Source organism: Astatotilapia calliptera, chromosome 22 (assembly GCF_900246225.1).
Source record: "Astatotilapia calliptera chromosome 22, fAstCal1.2, whole genome shotgun sequence".
In the NCBI taxonomy this organism is placed as follows: Eukaryota; Metazoa; Chordata; class Actinopteri; order Cichliformes; family Cichlidae; genus Astatotilapia; species Astatotilapia calliptera.
In genome coordinates this window covers 6,930,599-6,950,122 of record NC_039322.1, presented here as the reverse complement: position 1 = coordinate 6,950,122, position 19,524 = coordinate 6,930,599, and the positions used below count along the sequence as shown (strand labels likewise).

Genomic DNA, 19,524 nt, shown 5'->3' with positions numbered 1-19,524 from the left:
TTAATGAAATTGGAACATTTTAGAATATCTTTTATGGATACAGAAAAAAGTATATGTGTTAAATATAAGCATAGTCATTCAAAAAAGACGTTTGTGCAATAACGGTGTTAACAGTGGGCAGTTAGTAAAGCTATATATGCAGTTAATGGGATTATTTGTGAAGATTTTTTAACTCGAAGTAAAAATATAGAATCGCTCACATTTACTCCCTAATTTGGATATAATGTAAAACTGAAAAAAATTACATTAAAATAAGAATAATAAAAGCAAGAGTATGCGGACCACAGCGGGCGTGGTTACACGATGACGTCTCCACGCACTGTACCGCCCCTTGCTTGTGAGCGGCCAGTAGCGGAAGTTCCGCTCCGTCGTGAACTGGGACAGCAAAGCGGTGAGTGTATGAGTCTGTGTTAGCTAGCGGGCCGTGGGTGTAATTTTAAATCATTTATCCTTACTCGAATGGGACCTTAACGGGGTCCTTTTAGTGCTTAAAGGGTCTCCTAAAAACGGGCGGGGTTTGGGGTCTGAATTTGATTCGTAACGTTTGTCCGAAGTAACCAAAAACAGAGACACACCGGTTGGAGACAATACAGTTAATGTGTGTGTGTGTGTGTGCGCGCGTGCGTGACGTTAGCTAGTAGCAGCTGTACTCCCACTGTTCCCGGTTATTGTGTGTGTGTGTGTGTGTGTGTGTGTGTGTGTGTGTGTGTGTGTGTGTGTGTGTGTGTGTGTGTGTGTGTGTGTGTGTGTGTGTGGTCGGCTAAACCTGGATTAAACCCGAGCGCATGGTCGGGAGTCAGGCAGTGTGTGTTTTTGGGGCAGCAGAGGCTTTGCGCTGCTGAATGCCATCACTACCGAGGATAAGGATGAGGCGCATATCAGTGCTAAGCTTCAACCATTCATTGTCTCTTTCCTGTTCGACACCACCCGCTTCCTCTGCTTCACACACCCATATCAACTCATTTTATCCGATGCCGTGAGGCGTTCTACAAATTTCGCTTTGTCTTCTTTGACATCAGCTAGCCAGCCGAGCTGTAACCCTCCATCAGCAGGCGGGGAGCGGGGTTAGCTGCTGCTACTGCTGGTGGTGGAGGGGGAGTAGGATGGTGGTGTGTTTGGTGGTGGTGGGGGGGGGTGCCTGTCACTCACTGCCGCATATTATCCTGTTGTTTGCCAGCCATCCGTAGCCACTGAGCTGAGTGCAGCAGCCTGCTGCTGCTGCTGCTGTGTGTGTGTGTGTGTGTGTGTGTGTGTCTTTGACGTGCACACGCGCACACACTGCAGCACGCCTCTGGTTTTTGTGTTTGATTTAAATGTAATTGGAGTCACGCAGGATGGAGTCTCGTGATGTTCAAACAGGCTACATTTTCTTTCTTTTTTTGGCCTGTTTTACCTAAAAGTAGTGGTGGGAGCTGCTGCTTTTCATTGAATATAGTTAATCATTCGGTCAGTCAACACTGGAGTAGTGCTTTTTCTAAGTGTCACTTCATCACATTACACCCTTTAAAATCAGGGAAAGATGAACTATAAATCGAGATACTATGATGTGATAATGCAGTGTGGTGTTACAGCATTAGTGGTTACATTTCCTGCCTGATTCAGTAACTTTTGAGTGTTCTGTATAGGCAAAAATAGCAAAATTACGGCACGAAGTTACAATGATTTTGATCAATAGTGAGGTCAAATTTCTTTAATATGATATCCAACGCGATTGATGGAAAATGTGTATTTATTATACTTTAAGAAGAACAAACAAGTCTTGTTAGCTCTTGAGACAAAGCTATTTTACAGACTAAAAAGACAGTTTTTATATTTTATGTAGATGTACCTTTTATATAGAAATACTTTTTTGCTACGAAAGATGTCTAAAAAATGTTTCTAATTTTTATGGATTTTAATCATTTTTATTGAAAAATACATTTTAGAAATTATCAGAAGCAACTTTATTTATGCAATCTCTGCTGCTCCTTATTACAAACCTGTGGTTAGTGTTTGTTTCAATAAAAGTGGTAAAGAAAAATACTTTATTTATTTTAAAACGGAAAATATGTTTGAGAGTTTTATGTATTGCAATGTACTTGTGTTATTTTTAATTCCAAAAAAAAGAACAGATGGAGTGGTTATTAAAGGAAGAGTTTGATCAATAACACATTACTAGCAGTTTTACTTTTATCCTTCACTACCAGGTGTCTGCATCACACCAAATCTTAACAAACATGTTGTTTGTAGATGTGTTGTGTTTAAAATACTAATTCATCATCTCTTTGGACATCTGCCTCAAGGCTTCCACTGCAGCACGTGTTGTTATTGTATGTCTGTTATTCATGGTTCACTGTCGTGATTAGAAATGAAAAATTACAATCATAGCATTCAGTATAGAAAAACATGCATATATTATATGTGTGTGTGTTACAAAAAGTACCTTTATGCTATCCTCTCCATGTCGTTTATCAATTATTATAAAATACTCCGAAGTTATTGTGAAAAATTGCAGAAGTAGACTGATAACATTCATGGTACGAATTAAACGCATCACAATAGCACATATAAATTTACAGCGGGATCATAAATGACCGCGCTTGGTCACTTGAAGTGTTCTTAATAGCATTTTCTCACCTCTAATTTGTTTACTTGGGATGGGAGCAGGAAAAGTGCAGTTTTCTTGGACTACAGTACGAGGTGGGGAAGTTACTTCACTTGGTTCATTTTATGGCTAGTTGTTTCAGTTTGTGTACTCTATATATCTATGGTACTCAACAGGAAGGTATTTAGCTCAAAATTGCAGCATTGACCTCTTCACTATAACAAACCTGTCTGGAGTTCTTTCGAAACTGACTCAGACTACCCCCTCCAAGCTCCCTTCAGTGCGGTTACTGCACCTGAGTGTGATTACCGTGTTCACATCTGCTCACACGCACCACACCATGTGTGAAATAACAGTTTGATTTAAACAGATTGAACAGTGACACAAAATAAACGTGCTTTGAATTAAAGCATCTACTTCCTGGTGGGGAGTTAACGTTTAACGAGAGACAACATCAGAGGGAATTATTTCAAATTGTAATGGGGCACGGCAAATAATAAGAATTGTTCTTACGCGGTTAAAGTATCTAAGTAAGTAAATAAAGTATCCTTTATTTCTCTGACTGCAGTCCACTGTAGAATGGAGGGAAGCAGTTGTTTATGATGTTTAGCTTAGCTTAAACTAACAGGTTAGAAACACTGCCACCAGTTTTTGAAAATACAATGAAAACCTGTTTGAAATTAAAAAGAAAAAACTGTTCAGAACCGGGAATGCTAGAATTTGCAGTCAAACAAAACTGTGAAAAAAGCAGCAGATCCTCATTATTTTGGAGATAGAACCAGAAAGACTTGAACTGATGTAAATCTGAAATGCAATTTGAGATAATTTTTAATTGAACATCAGGAAACAGATCTTCATTTCTGATGCTGAGGTGTTGGTCCTGGCTGTAAATCTTTGAGTACTGGAATGTTATCAGTGGTTTCAGTTTTAGTGTTTGTGAGCTTTAAACATATAATCAAGCTAAACATTTAGTGTAAAGGCAAAAGATTGGCCCCTGGAGCACATGATTTGTAAAATTTCTGGCATATTTTAGATGCCGTTCTTCTCGTCATTCCATAACTGGTTACCATTTGTGGCATGATGCATAAATATGAACGTTTTGGCTGCTTTGTTTTACATAATTATTGAGTAAAGTGAGAGATTTTTGATGATGGAAACTGCAGAGTTAAATAAAACGAGGCTTGTTTCATTTTTTTTAAGACGCAGCTTGAATTGGACTTGATGGTGGTACACTATTTTTAACCAGCAGCCTCCTCCAGAAGCACATAGAGAGTGAGTGAGCCGTTGTTTCTTGGAGCCTACTTTGAAAGCCCACACAATGCTTTGTGCTGGGTCTCTGGGTTATGGGTCATTGTAAATCTGCTGAACAATAACAGGTAGAAAAAACTGTATAACGGAGATTAATTGTTTCTTTGCTTATGCTACCATGTTTCCTGAGCTCGTCCTACTTGTTTGAACAGATTGTCCGATTGTACCTGCACTCCTCCGTTTATCTTCTTATCATCTTTCTTTCTTTCACTTCTGCATTCATGCTGCCCACTCTATGTCTCTGCCTGTTCCCTGTCAGCGTCTGGAGTGCAGCTAAATTCAATTTGTTAATGCTGGATTAGTATTTATTTAAAGCAAGCTCTTTAATTGGATTCTTGTGTGTTTCTTAAAAAAAAAAGAGCAATTCCTACTCAGTTTAAAATCTTTTGCAGAAAAAACTCAGAAATGAGGTCTGTTTTCCATTTTTACTTAACCAGGAGAACAAGTTTATAAGACAAGGTGAACAATTTTGTATTTGTATTTATAGGTTGCGACATTTTCATGTTTGAGCAGCCAAAATATTATGTAAAATAGCACAATAAAATTAAATACAGTAAGCTCATTTTAAATTGTACAGAAGAGATAATGATAAATAATATATATATATATATCCAGAGGAATGATGTATATAATAGAATTGAAACAAAATGTAAAAAATTGCTCAGGTATTTTTAGATGTTCTTCTAGTATCATGATTTTAAAGTTAACTACTGAAGAGAGGTCCTTCAAATTTTTAGGGTAAATATCTGGTCTGTGAAATTGGACTACAGGAGTGGAGCTCATGTTAAGATGGAATGATGGATGCTTGAAGTTCCTGAAATATTTGAACACCCGATCACTGATAGCAGATTTTGTGGTCTGTAAAAACCTCACTTTGGCTTTTAGAGAATATTTTATTCAGTTTCTTACATACAAGTCACATACTATTATTTAAAATGGTCAGGTGAATGGTTTCACACATATGAAGGCATGAATATGAGGGGGAAAAAAATCATTTTTATTTATCTTTGTGGGAATTTATGCTTCAGATGAATGTCTACATCATAGCTACGTCATAACTGCAAACCCATCTGAAACCCCTCTGCCGTAACCTGACCTGCAACTCTCTAGAAATGTAAAGTAAATGTCACATTGACGCAGACCAAAACTATTGTGAGTGGCCTGTTCAGTACTGTCAATTCCCCCAATAATAATAATAATAATGACTCCAAAATGATGGCAATTCCTTGAGCGGGATTGCTGAAGCTACCAGAAATGGTGTGATGGAAATGTACAAGGAATCTGAAAAACTTGAGGGATAAATATGAAACATAGAAGGGGAATGAAGTCCCAGCATTTTGTTTCTATTGACTGTCGCTGCATAAAAACACAACCACAAGGTAGCTGACACATAATGTGCTACCACATGCGTTGGCCGCTTACAAATACTTCATTACTACACTGCACTTTTTAGAGTCCATATTCGTGAAGCAGTTAAATTAGTTTTACATAGAATTTCATAAGAATATTGAATAAAATGGCTGCTCAAAAATAATGTTAGTGGTATTTTTAGATATTTTTCTCTCTTTATCCCTTGAGAAAACTGATGATAGATACCTGAATATTTTTTTTTTTGAAATTCCCATCAAGAAGTTTATTTTTACCCTGGATTTTTTTCAGATAGTTTGATGAAGCAGCATGGAATGACCTAGAAGAAAGGAGCTTAATTACACTGAAAAATTCAGAAATAAAATTTGGGATTTTAGTCAAATGGCTTCCAACCTCGAGATCAAGACGATTTTAACCTGTCCATCAAAATCTATCAGTTATCTAACTTGTGCCTTTTTTAATGAAATATTCCTTAGAGTTCCAAATATTTATTTAAGTTAAATGTGTTTAGATAGAAAAATGTAATTCTTTGATGTTTATAAGTTGTAAGGAATCAGTTATTAATCTGGTGGTCTTTTAGCATAAATAGCTCACTGAACATATTATTTTGTATATTCAGATTTTGAGAGCTGAGCAGCAATATTCTTTTAGTTTTTAACAAGTTGTTTGGATGTAGAAGTACCTTTTTTTTCATGCATATTCACTCTGTGCAGAAAAAGCAGCACAATTTGTTGGAAAACACAAAATGTTAACTTTACAACAAATTTTCACTCTTTGCCCTGCTAATCCTGTTTACCATAAAAAAAAAAGGCTATTTCCTGCAGCTTGCCCATTCATTATTAATCTAGTACTCATTTATCAGTTGATGCAAAAACGAACAGACTTCTATTGTCCACACTTCGGATTTCACATATTTCGGCTGCAGATATGACCTTCAGCTAATGATTTGTCACCTGGTACTGACAGCACGTGCAGCATTTAGCTGCTTGATCTCAACATCTGTGAAATTTTAACAGCCGAGGCGCTGAAGGTTTATACATTAACCTTTGTGCTTCCATATTTCTTTGTCTCCTTGTTGCCCATTTACCAATTGGACAGTTTGCTGTCTGACCCACCCGTCCCGTCTCCCATATCCTGTCCAACAACATCAGGATGTTAGAGGCTTTTACTGCTGGACTTTACTGTAAAACAACAACCTGATCTCCTGCCTGTTATTGACGGCTGAATCGCGCCAGTCAGCGGTCCATTTTACAGTCAAGAGAGGGCATTTAGTTTATTTGATGAGTCTATTCAGTTGCTGACTACAGAAACCTGCATGGCACAAATGCTTTTTTTTTTTTTTACTGACTGCTTTACCTTCACCAGCAGCTCCATTATGTGTTTGCATGTGTGAGCGATATGTTGACCTTTGTTGTTCCCGTGTGACAAATGAATGGCTGCACTGATAATGAGGTTTTTATAACTGACACAGAGAGCTGTTGAATGTCACCGCTGATGTCCAAATAACATCCAGTCCTTCTGAGCTACACGCAAGTAACTCTCGACATGCATCTGCACAGCCCCTGGTTTGAATAGGCTGTGCTCTATTTAAATATTTGAATACATCCTGGGGAGGTGAACATTTGATATTGAATGAGCAGTGAGGCTTAGAGAAGGAGAAATGTAATGAACTTCATAATCCAGTGTAAATATAGCTCTACCAGCATGATTTCCATATATTGGCCCGTGTTCTTTATAATACAGTACACCCAACTCGGTGTTTTTAGTGATGTTCCTGGCTACTGATTTACTGGTCAGTTAAACAGGAGAAGAAAATAAGAGTAATAGATGAGTCTGAAAATAAGAAAGCATTCCAAAAGGAGGCTAAATTAACCCCAGTGTGGCAGGCCAAGTTCAGATATGTCTGTACAGATAATGTGTGTTTATTTAAGCGCCTTTTCAAATCATTAAATATGTTTTTCAGTTATCAGATCATATTTGAAAGTCTCATAAATTGCTTGATGTCAGATTAGTTAAACTGGTTAACCTTAGCAATGCTACCTTACATGCTGCTAGTAGCAGCATGTGCTACTAGCAGCATGTCTGTACATCTGTTTACTCTGTCACAGCTGATGTAAAGAAAACTTACAGAAAAACCAATGTTACTTAAAAAACATTGAAACAGTCGGCGGCTGCCAGATGATTTCATTGAATTTTGTTTACAATCTGCAACCGGCTGGAACTTGCGGTGACTAAATGGTTGCTCGCAGGTTTGAGGGCATTGCACACTCACGACCACTTGCGATTGCACAGGTCACCTGATAGGAGTCAACCTTTGTGCAGTGGTTACAGTCACAGTCTGACTTGGTTTGCAAATCATTACTAATTTATAACCGTTGTAAATTAAGAAAATATGAAAAAGTAGTTTAACCATGTGAGATCTAAGAGATTTATGCTTCTGCGCTATGTCTGTTGTAGGTTGGTCATAGCTGCAAACAGCTTTTTGTTGCTGAGTAGCGGGCAGAACTGTTCTGGTCGTGCGCATCTCTAATTTTATTGCCAAATAAATTTACAGTTGCACGTTATATTAATGGAACTATTTTAAGTTCACAGGACTCATGCAGCACAGTTTGCTCTTAAAATAAGTTTGTGATCATTGCATTTATTGTTGGCTTCTCCACCTGTGACGATATCACAGCCTAGTAACCATTAATGCTGACACTCATGAATGCATGTGTGAATGGCAACACTCATAAAAAAACACACATCAACAAACAGAAAGCTGTCTCTCCCTCTCTGTAATCTGAAAACATCTGAGCTTCAATAGTGATTTATCATTGAAATCGTAGCAAAGACTGACAGTATCATACGCTCGCACCTTTCATCTCAGCCGAGCCTCCCAGGGTACAAAATCTGAGAGCCGCGCAACAAGTATAAACTGAGCTCTGAGTGGACATTGTAAGAAATAACTGAATACAATAAATAACTGAATAAATAAATTCAATAAATAACTGAATCTTCATCTGGTTCCTCTTAGTTTTTCCACATTCAGCCAGGTAAAATAAATCCTGCTGCAGTAAATCAAAGAAACCAATCAGCATGGTTTAAACACCTCGCTTTGGTGGAGTGTGGTATACCGTGGGTAATGTCAGTATGAAGGCTGCGTGTATTAAAGCTGACAGTGATTCAGACCTCTGCCTCTGATTAAATTAACTATTAAGTTAACCTGGTTCATCTTGATAAATTTTTGTCAACTTGGTTCTAGAGAACATGTCAGAGTCCAAAGTTTAAGCCCTCCTCCTTTGTAATTTTTGTCTTCTGCAAAGCCATCCAATATGCCAGATCATGAGTAGTTTCAAGCCCCTGGGGCACATTCAAGATCCACAAGGAGGCTGTTGGATGACAATGACAAAGATAGAAAGAGAAAGTAAAAGCAAGAACTGTTCCAAATATAAATGAAACAGAAAAACTAGAATATGAGTGAAGAAGCCACTTTCTGGTGCTCCCTTATTCGTGAGAGGTCACCATAACACCATCAAACTGATGATCTTTTGCTTGTTAGGCGAATATGAAAATGTTATATTATTAAACCAGTTTGATTTGAGATTAGAGCTGATTCTGTTGGAGTAAAGGAGCTGTGTGATATCCAGTGATTTCTAGTATTAAAAACATGTATCCTCCAGAAAAAGCTCCGGAAGATTAGTGTCATGACTCAACTTCCTTCTCTGCTACAGGAATAAAAGAAGCTGCCATGAACTTTGAGCGGATTTTACAGTTTTGATCTGCTGTGTAAAAAGTCTTAGAGTTAACGCGAAGGACTGAAAACTGTGAAAATGCTTAAATTATCTCAAAATGTGTGAATGTTAAATGAAGCATTTTGTTTAGCTTGAAGTCGCTTCTCACTGTGCAATCTGCAGGCAGCTGAAATCTTTTTTTTTTTCTTTTTTCTGTTCTCGTTTTTGTCTCCAGCACCTCTTACAGTGTATGTGTGGCAACAACATGTCTGTGCCGCTGCTCGCCGAGGCTGTGACGGTGTCTGGGGTGGAGAAGGAGACCGCGGCGGTGAGTGAAAGCACAAAACCTAATATAACTTTATTTACCTCAAACGCTGCTGGAGTGTTTTTTGTGGCCTTAATCAAACAGTGCTTTTAATTTTGACTTTGGCTGCTTGGGCAACTCTGCCCAACTAGAAACAGAAAAACAGGTGAGACAAAGACTATGAGGTACTCAAAGCTGTCACTTGTGACACGAAGTTTGGCGTAAGACCGAATGGAAATTGTTTCCGAGCGGCACTTCACACTTCTGTGAAGTATGGTGAACCTTGGTGTCACATCTGTGCTGTGGAAACATTCAGGCTAACAAGACAGGTGTAATTTAAATAAAAATAAATAAATAAATAAATAAAAACCCATAACAGTCGCAGAAAAAATGGTGTTTATATACTTACCTAAAAGCAGAACAAGCTCCCGATTAAGTGTGGTTTTGTCATTTAATTTTTTTTTGTTTTTAGGATCACATTAAAATGTTATTTTTAAAACTTTCATTTATTTTACACACCTGACTAAATAATAAGCCACCTACACAAAGACCCACAAATCAATACTAGCCCTCAGAGGGTCCTGGGGACATGTCCTTGGGATCACGAATGTCAGTTTGCTTTATATCTGACAGCACGAAAAAAACTAAAATGCATGCAAATCTGTGTTGCTGCCAATTATTGACCCATCTGAGGGCCTAATAAAAACAATAATCAAACATTTCTTGAAATGTAGTTAGAACAAATATAGAACTGGCGGGTGCTGGCGCCTATCCCAGCTACCATAGGGCGAGAGGCAGGGTACACACTGGATGGGTCACCAGTCTGTTGCAGGGCTAACACATAGAGACACAGATAGAGATACAAATTTCCACCCAGCACTGTGATCAATATCAAGAAATTGGACTTTTTGTACTTCTGTAGCCGTGCCAGTCCTGTTTTATGGCTCACCTGTAGCTTCACCTGCAGCAGCACATGTAACGAGTGTTACAGCAGAGTAATCAGGCCCATTGTGTCAACACTCAGCTGGATCTCAGAGTGAAAATTAAACAAGTCTCTTATCAGGCTGTTACTGGATACTGTGCAGGGTTTTGTTAAACATCAGGATCAAAGCTGACTGTTCCAGCTCTGAACCCTACATGGAAGAAAAGTGTTTTGATCTGCGCAAAGAGCCAATTCTCTGACTTCTAGCAAACAAACATCGAGTTGCCAGTCTTCTGAACTGTCATTAGTCCCTTTCATGGTTTCTCTGCAGGAAGTATCATGTGTGGAAACTCGCAGTGAGAGTAGATCTTGGCAGGAATGTAAGACTGGCACCTGGTTTTCTTCTGCAAACTTGTAGCTGTAGCACTCTGTGTCCAGAAGGCTGGTAAATTGTATTGAAGATCAAAGAGGGTTTTTTTTTTTTTTTTTTTCATCTGTGAAGTGCAAGATGGACTTGAACATACTGTCCAGATCACAGGAAGAAAAGTTTCTGTTATCAATCAGTACTGGGAACAGATAAGGCCTCTGTGTCTGCATTTAGAAGGAAGTGTTTCCCATTTATTTGTGAAGCCTGTGTAAGAGAAAATAATTCTGCTGTCTCCATCTGTGCTGCAGGTGATCTTCCTTCATGGTTTGGGAGACTCAGGGTGAGTAACTTTATTTCTGTTTTCTGTGAGGTGCAGTTAAAAAGTTCAGTTCCAGTTTGCAGTTAAAAAGTTTCTGATCATACCTTGAAGGATATCTTCTTGTGCACCTTTGGGCCGCTTGTTTTTTTTTTTGTAGATCGCCCTGTTGGAGTTTTGTCTGACCACTCGTATTTTTACCTCTTTTGTCAAAACAGTCATTTACCAAGATTTGTATTTTGAGCCAAATCTGAGGGAGCTGCTTTTGGTGAATAGAACAGGTGATGAGCAGAGCCTCAAATGCCATCACCTACAGACCACATCATTTCTGGTTAAAGGTTTCCCTCGCACAGCTCAAAATGTTACAGGGACAAATTCAGAGTGTATGGTGGAGGAAAAACCCAAAAGCATTCATGTAGCAACATAAAGGCATAAAGTATGCTAGGGTGCGCTTGGGTCAGAGAGATGCAGTTTTCATTATCGAATGGTGAGTGTTAGGCTCTCTTAGTGCGGATTCATCTCTGGAGACAATACACAACAGTGCAGCAATTGTGAATACAACCTACAGGCATACATCAAGCAAGCTGCAATTATAATGCCTGCTTTAACCCCACAACACTAACGTCCAGTTTTGTAACACTATCACTAATGCTGGGTATATTTTTATCCGATATAATATACCCAATAAAACAAAGAAATGACGAAACTGTCCACTCACTCCTGGGACACATTAGCCTTGTCAAGTAAAGGTGCATTCTCACTGAATCTCTGACATCTGTGGGAAAAGTTTTAAAAACAAAAGACCAGCTGACTATAAATGTTTTACCATATGAATTTCCCTTGGAAATTACCACTAAGTAATTTTTATTCAACACTTGATGAAAATCACGCGACATTAGTGTTCTAGGGTTAAGAGGCGTCCACACAGGAAACAGCTAGCAGTAACATGGCAACAATGTAGAAAGTCTGCGATATTCAGCGATTTCATGTGATGCCAGGCAAACACAAAGCGAGTCTGCAGTTTCTCAACTTCAAGGCGAGTGATTGAAGTGACTACCACTGAGAGCAAAGATTACCACTGATTGACATACCGTATTATAGGGTAGTAAATATATTAGAGGGTTGCCTAGGTAACCAGAGCCTGAACTATCTGCTAGCAACCACCTGTCAGCTGCAAACCAATTTGCAAGTGAATTGCTTTCTCTGTGGACGCCTGTTCAGGCACGGACACTGTGAGCTCTGTAGGATTTACTGGTCACCCTGCATTCCTGCTCTCACCTGTGGACACAAACTGAGTCAAGCAAAAAGAATCGAATTGCAGATACAAGTACTTTTCTCCAAAAGGCTGTCTGGATTCTCTCTTAGAGGTAGGATGAAGAGCTCCACTATTCAAGAAGGGCTCACAGTAAGAGCCAGTTGAGGTGGTTTGGGTATCTGACCAGGATTCCTTCTGGGCACTGCAGGCTCTTCAGCTGAAACCTGCTGTGTTGTGGTTCAGCTCATCACCAAGACTCTTGATATGTGGATAATAGTTAAAACGTTTTGCATTTCCATTTATGGAGTATAACTGGAACAGTTTTCCAGTGGACTTGCAACAAGGTTCAAGCATTATTCAGTTCAAAGAATTTCCAAAACCTGCTTTTGGAGAAATTTGAAAACGATGCCTGATAGTATATATATATTTATGTTAATCATTATGTCTGTACATAGACATAGACAGGGAAGTGGGTGTGCCGATGATCATGATAAACCAACAGAGTGTTGAGCATGGTGTAGGGATTAATATTTATGTACCTGCTCCTTCCTACTCCAAGTCGGACATTATGATTGAGTTGGTATTTCATGTCACATAGATTTTGTTGATTTTGTATGCACACATATATCTGTGTATATGTATATGCAGATATGTGTGTTAATATAGGTTATCATCATTATCACACACAAACCATGTCACTTTGAAAGAGAAGCTGAGGTCTGTGATGAAGTGGTCAAAACAGGATTTCCAGGGAGCGATCTAAAAATGGGAGCCAGGCTGAAAGCAGGCCAGAGATGGAAGAGAAGATGAACTGATTCTTAAAAGCTGCCCAAACCTTTTGGATCACACTTTAAGCGGCACCTAATTGATTTTTTTCCCTTGTAATTATAGTTCACATAATTTGAGTTATTTCCCTTTTTTTGTTTAGATGTTTGTTTCATTGGGCTGAATGTGAGCAAAAAATTCACAGGAGAAACATTCCTACATGTACAAATCATTACATAAACAGCACAGTAGCAGAGGGTGGTGATGCAGAGTTAATGACAATAATTAATTTTAAAATCCTGCATTTGGCTCTTGCTGCTTTTGCACTTGACTTTAATAACATGCATTTAGTGGCCTTTAGTCATGTGTAATTGGTGCCAACATTCATGTGGTTGAATTTCATAAAGCAGCACTTACAACATTATGAATGTCTAATTTAAAAAACGACTTAAATCAGTACATGATGACAGCTTGTCCTCAGTACAGTTTTAGTGCTCCTCTGTAATGGAGATGAAAAATCATTTCACACATGCTGATCGTTGTACATCAAGAGAAATAATTTTCTACACGCGTTACTTCAGCGTAGAAGTGACTTTCATGGACTTGGTTGTAATGCTTTTGGGGTGGATGTGCTGCATATTAGTGGTTTTACTGTTGCTTGATTAGGAACAAAGAGCTGCTCTCTCTGTTTTCTGTCAGGCATGGGTGGGCGGATACTTTGACTGGGATCCGGCTGCCTCACGTCAAGTTTATCTGCCCCCACGCGTAAGTCTTTTTTTCTCATGTCACGATTTGATTTATGCCACTAAGAATTTTGTTTGTCGGGACTTATGTGGATTGATTTAAAAAAAAAAATTTAAAAAAAGACTTGTAGGCAAATAAATGCTCTGTAATGTTTATTTGGTGCGTTTTAAGCCAAATTTTTGCCAGTCATTCAAGTCGTTTGGAGTTAATAATGTGTTACTGTAACGTAGCTCCTGGCTGCTGTTTTCCCATCATGTTTTCATTGCCTCTCCTCCGCTGCAGGCCCCCCATTCCCGTTACACTCAACATGAAGTCGATGATGCCCGCGTGGTGAGTTGGCGTGATGAAAGAGGCGGCCTTTTAGCTCAACACTGGATGCCATTGTTTCCCTGGAAACCACAATAGCCTCCCATATTGCCATTGACAATACTGCAATTGTATCCATTCATTTTCCTTATGCTGGGCTTTACTTGTGTGCAGGTTTGACCTCATGGGTCTCAGCCCCGACTCTCCAGAGGACGAATCTGGAATCAAGAAGGCAGCAGAAAACAGTGAGTTTAATGTGTTTAAATATCGAACAAGGGCCACGTGTGTGGGTTGATAATAGCAGGGAAGCACTAATACGCTGTCATTAAATGGTGATTGGAAAGCTTCCAGACTGCTGCAGCTTCAGTCTGGTTTTACATCCCTCTATTTAGTGGTTAGTATCTTCTCTTGTATGCACCTTAACTCCTTGAAGCTTAAGCTAAAGAGGGTGCTTACACCATTAAATATATAAATGTGAAATACTTAAAGTGCACCTATTATACTGCTTTCCAGCTCTACTGCAATACATTTCTGTCACTAATAGCTCAATATAATCCCTTTTTTATGTGATATTGGGCCTTGGTGGAGCCTTTTAGATCACTCTGAAATGAGCTGTTTTTAGCTCCTCCACATTTAAGACAAATTTCTTCTGATTGGCTGCCACTCACAAGCAGAATGTTTGAGCACCAGGAAGGCAGCGGCTCTGTAGGCACAGCTAGAGCTGCATGCCTGAGATGACCCTATAAATTATCCCCTCTTTATGACATTATTAACAGCCAAGCTTCCAAAATAAGTCTGTGAATCTGAAAATTTTTAGTGCAACTTCAGGGCAAAATGTTTGATGGATGGATTGTTCTTGTTCATAGGCACAAATTGTCCCACCAGAGATTTGGGTCTCCTCCCAGCCTCCAGATTTGAGACTGGAGAATCTTTAGAAATGCTTTAAATTCTTATATCATAAATCCCTCTGCTGTTAAATAGATCAAAAACTCTGCTAAAAATTTAAGGTTTAAACCCCACCACCACCACCACCACCACCACCTGCAATTTTTCTAATCATTTAATGAACATTTAAGAATACAGCACTTTGAGTCAACTGTAGTTGTGATTTGGTGCTGTGTAAATAAAATTTAATTCAATTGTAAGACTATGAGAGGCTTGATTATACTTGATTGTAAGATTAATGTTATGTAGGCGATTTAAAACGGATGTTCTTGACACTGATTAGTTAGTTTGTGAAAAATGTTCAGTCTTTGCGTATGTACTTGTCTGTAAAAAACAAACAAACAAAAAATAAACTTCAAAGAGAAAATCTCTAAAAGTGTGTGCTGTTATCCTCTTATTTAGACTGTTATAAAATGTCACTGCTGTGTATGAAGACTGTCTTCACCCTCTTCAGAGCAGCTATAAAAACTTTTTTCTTTGAATATCCACATGCCAAGTATGGATTACATTTTTTAAGCCAGCTGCAAAGTTGACAGGAAGTCAAGTGGAACATTTTTGTTGGAAATTTGCCACATAAGACTTATTTCTTCCTTCTTCTACGCTACCCACCCCTTTGTTTGGCTTCACTAACGGGTTATTCTTGCTTCTCACAGTCAAGGCCATAATCGAGCACGAGGCCAGAAATGGGATCCCTCCAAACCGTATAATACTTGGCGGTTTCTCTCAGGTGGTTTTTTTTTTTGTCTTGGTGCTACATGTTGTGAATTGCATTTACATTATTATATATACAAGATCAATATCGTAAATGCATCTATTAAAGGTTGTCTGCTTCCTGTGTTGCTCCTCAGGGTGGGGCCTTGTCCTTGTATACCGCCTTGACCTGCCAGCACCAGTTGGCTGGTGTTGTGGCCCTCAGCTGCTGGCTTCCACTTCACAGGAGTTTCCCATCGGTACAGTCACAGTTTCACTGCAGAGGAGAAACATCCTTCCCTGCCTGCTCCTCTTTTCAACACAATGCTGATACCTTCATATGATTTTTAACATGTCACCCTGCCAGAAGGTTTTAGTGAGAAAGCTACGCTCAAAGCTAAATTCTACTTCTATGTCTGTCCCACAGGCGTCAAGCGGCAATAAGAACCTCCCAATCCTGCAGTGCCACGGTGAGATGGACGCCATGATTCCCGTGCAGTTTGGTGCCATGACGGCAGAAAAACTGAAATCCATAGTCAACCCTCAAATGATTACCTTTAAAACCTTCCCAGGGCTCCCTCACAGCTCCTGTCCTCAGGTACTGTTGTTCACAAATCACACTGATAACTTCTTCTAAAAAGCTTGTTTTACTTCTTTCAAGGTTGAATCAAATATTTAGCTAATTTACATTTTTGTGACATCCTGATTACATTCACCAAAACGAAAGCATTGCATCATCCACCTGGGTGAATTAGGCAATGTTAATTAAACCTTTAAATGAAGGTTTTTCTCTTGAAATAAAGATAAGGAAATTTTTATTTCAAGAGAAAAATCTTGAAGACAATTACCAGGCCTCTGGAGAACTTCAAGATAGTTTGAGGATGTAATTTAGCCATTTAAATCAGCTGTATTAGATCAAGGATGCATCTAAAACCTGCAGGACACCAGCCCTTGAGACCTCGAGTTCCCCCACCCCTGATTTAGAGGATAAACTCTAAACAAGGGTTGTTGTTTTTTGTTTTTTTTTTCCATGATGCACTCTTCCAGCTCAAACTTTGCAGGTGGATCAAAACAGAACCGCTTGGGTCTCTGGTACAATTTTTATTACCCGTGATTTTTAATGTTTCAGATTTGCTTCTAAAGCTGTTCTTTCAAATGTAGATGTCTCTAAAACGCTGTGATTTTAACAGCTTGACACTTGAATCAAAAGAAAAGTCTTAAAGAAGGTTTGCAAATCAAACATTTATACACATATATATGCAGAAAAACAGGGTTGTAGGAGTTTACAGAACGTCCTTCTCTCAATAATGAAGTCTGTGGGCTATATACGAGTCTCCAGCACAGCTTGTTAAGCTTCCTAGTGTCACGGGCTTTGATGTTGTTAGCCCAGCAGATGGCTAGAAAGAAAACTGCACTAGCAACAGAAAAAGTGCAACATTTTGCTGCACACATTTTTCTTGAAAAACCCTAAGTTTCCTGATGAAGTAGAGTCTGCTCTCTCCATTTGTGTGAACAGCCTCAGCGTTACATTTCCAGTCCAGCCTGTTTTTCAGCTGAGATGAGTCCTGAATCATCTGTTCAGCTTCTCCACTGTACCAACATTTGGTCTGCTCTCTTGCAGGAGATGGCAGCTGTAAAGGAATTTATCGAGAAGCTTTTGCCCCGGATCTGACCTCACCTCATCCCCACTGTGACCCCCTTTGAGACACTGACCTTTCACCCCTTTTCTGCCATTCTCCCACAGGAAACAGCCATGAGCACCCCCTCCCACACACATCCACGAGACCGCAAACATACACGAACACGCACATATTTAGTAACGATGATAACGATGATTTGACCCACACTGCTAAACCAACCAAATCTTCTCCTGCGGTCCAGCAACACTCATACTGTTAACAGATTTGTCAAACACACTGATTTGAAGTGCTTGCATTCACACGTCTTAGCCTTTGGAGGGAGAAACACTGAAAACTCAAACATTAAATTCCTGTTTGGCTTCTGTTTTACAACTTCTGTCTGTTGCCTCATTCTCATTTCCCCTCATTTTTACATCATTTAGCTTCTCACTCATTGCTACACTTATCCTTCTGGCATTGCTGTGTGACTTTGTAAATCAAGAAAATCAAGATTAACACAGAGCAAATAAGCAGGTTGGTACTCGCCTGCAAACACACCACTGTTTAAAGGTGCAGTCAGACCAGATTATGCATCCTAATTCTTTTTCCTGCAGTTTGACGTGCCTTCTTAGCTTCACAGGTGGAGTCGCGTGAAACTTTAATATGTGATTGCTCTCAAGGTGCATGAGTTTGAGGGGAAAAAAGGTGGATTTGGCTTCTTATTCATTCTTGCTTTATGACTACAGCCTAAAAGTTGGGTGCATGAACATAAGCAGTAGAAACACAAATAAAATGCAGCATAATCTACAAGCTTGTAGAGGCCTGCCATGTAATTGCCCGATTTGTTTATGCTTGCAATCCTACCCGCCCTGTCTCCTGAACCCTTCTGTTATCTGGTCTGACTGCAGCTTCACTCCAGTGTTGGGTACCCAACAGAGTTTGACTCGGGGATAGTGAGCGCCAACCCATCCTTTCCAATCATGACTGCGGCCTGTCCAGGTCTTGCATCGTTAACAGCAATGGCTCTTTTTACTAAATCTTGCACACAAGGCTGCCATGCTGCTTCTTTCCTCTTTTTTTTAAATAAATGTGATCAAACATCATGGAAGTATATGATCAGAGTCCAACAGAAATAAAGCTAATCAGTGGATACTCGTGCTACCCTGTGCTGTTTCTTTCAAAGCGTGCACACCTGCAGGTTGATCTGCTTTCTATGTATCTGTATGTGAAAGTACCTCAGTTTGTTCCTTTAGGCCTAAAGGCGAATGACTGATGATGGCTGCAGACCTGCACAGACTGCACACCATGACTGGTTTCAGCAGCGGTTCACCCCCACTAACAGCCGCCTCCTCTTCATGAATTCCTGTTGATTTCCACTATTTATTTTCTTTAAACCTCTGGTAAAACACACTTCCTCTACATTTTCTTCCATAACACCAACACAGTCTCGCTCCCTCCTTTGGGTCCCCACTAATAAAATATGGAAAGGTCAGCAACACTATTATATTCCACTTTAGAAAATAATGGCTATACAAAGGGAGCACTTTGGCAAGAAAATGGTCCAACATAATTGAAGGGTGAAAAAAAATCAAAGTTAATCTTTGAACAACTTGTGATCTTTGGACATAGGAGTGTAACTCTGAGGAGTCGTGTGTGTGCTTAAACATATATATATATCAGGTGTTTTACAGTTTTTCCTTTGTGAATATTGATTTTGCTCTCTTCTTAATTTCCTGTTCTGCTGTATCACTGTTCCCAACCTGGTTTTAAAAACAAAAAACCAGTAGAGAAGGATGAAAGGCATCTGTTTTGATTGTTGTTCACAACTCGATGAATGTGTCTCCTCTCCTCGACTCCTTGTGTATTTTTCTTATTTTTTTGCTCTAATTAGGTCCGTTATTTTCTCTTTGATGTGTTTGCCATTTTTTCTTTCATCATTCCACTTGTTCCTCTCGTCTCGTGTCTTTTCTCCTGGGTTGTGTTGTTGTGGTTTGTTTTATTTTTTACTTTTTTTTTTTTTTTTTTAATGTTGTTTTGTCACTGTTGTCATCTCATCCTTTTTTGTGTTGGTTTATAATGATGAGCATTAAGGAAACGTGTTCAGGTGAGGCTGAGGTGGTCTCTCCTCTTTTTTTTTTTTTTTTTTTTTTCTCCAAAACACCTGTATGCGTAATAATAAAAAAAGAAAAAAGTCCGTCTGAGTTGAGCGTCACTCATTTTTCTAATGTGTATCTGCAGATTCATACACACTCATTCATGGGGTTTCCATATTTTTACTCTCTAATAATAATCTAATCTAATATCTAATAATACTTTAA

General features: G+C 39.1%; 1 protein-coding gene across 1 annotated transcript; it reads left to right on the top strand.

Moving 5' to 3' along the window:
- The first annotated feature begins 310 nt into the window (after window positions 1-310).
- On the top strand, window positions 311-18,358 carry lypla2 (lysophospholipase 2). The gene is made up of 10 exons (XM_026156328.1): window positions 311-391; window positions 9,209-9,301; window positions 10,875-10,906; window positions 13,602-13,667; window positions 13,929-13,976; window positions 14,127-14,197; window positions 15,551-15,624; window positions 15,746-15,847; window positions 16,015-16,185; window positions 17,209-18,358. Exons 2-10 carry the CDS (start codon window positions 9,224-9,226, stop codon window positions 17,257-17,259), a joined length of 693 nt encoding a protein of 230 aa, XP_026012113.1. The 5' UTR covers window positions 311-391; window positions 9,209-9,223; the 3' UTR covers window positions 17,260-18,358.
- The last annotated feature ends 1,166 nt before the right edge of the window (window positions 18,359-19,524 follow it).

What these genes read in the sequence shown, in the direction of transcription:
- lypla2 (XM_026156328.1), top strand. Translation starts at nt 9,224, where the DNA reads ATGTGTGGCAACAACATGTCTGTGCCGCTGCTCGCCGAGGCTGTGACG. An exon ending in AAGTTTATCTGCCCCCACGC is followed by an intron (nt 13,668 to 13,928) that starts GTAAGTCTTTTT and finishes CCTCCGCTGCAG; the next exon opens with GCCCCCCATTCCCGTTACAC. An exon ending in CAAGAAGGCAGCAGAAAACA is followed by an intron (nt 14,198 to 15,550) that starts GTGAGTTTAATG and finishes TGCTTCTCACAG; the next exon opens with TCAAGGCCATAATCGAGCAC.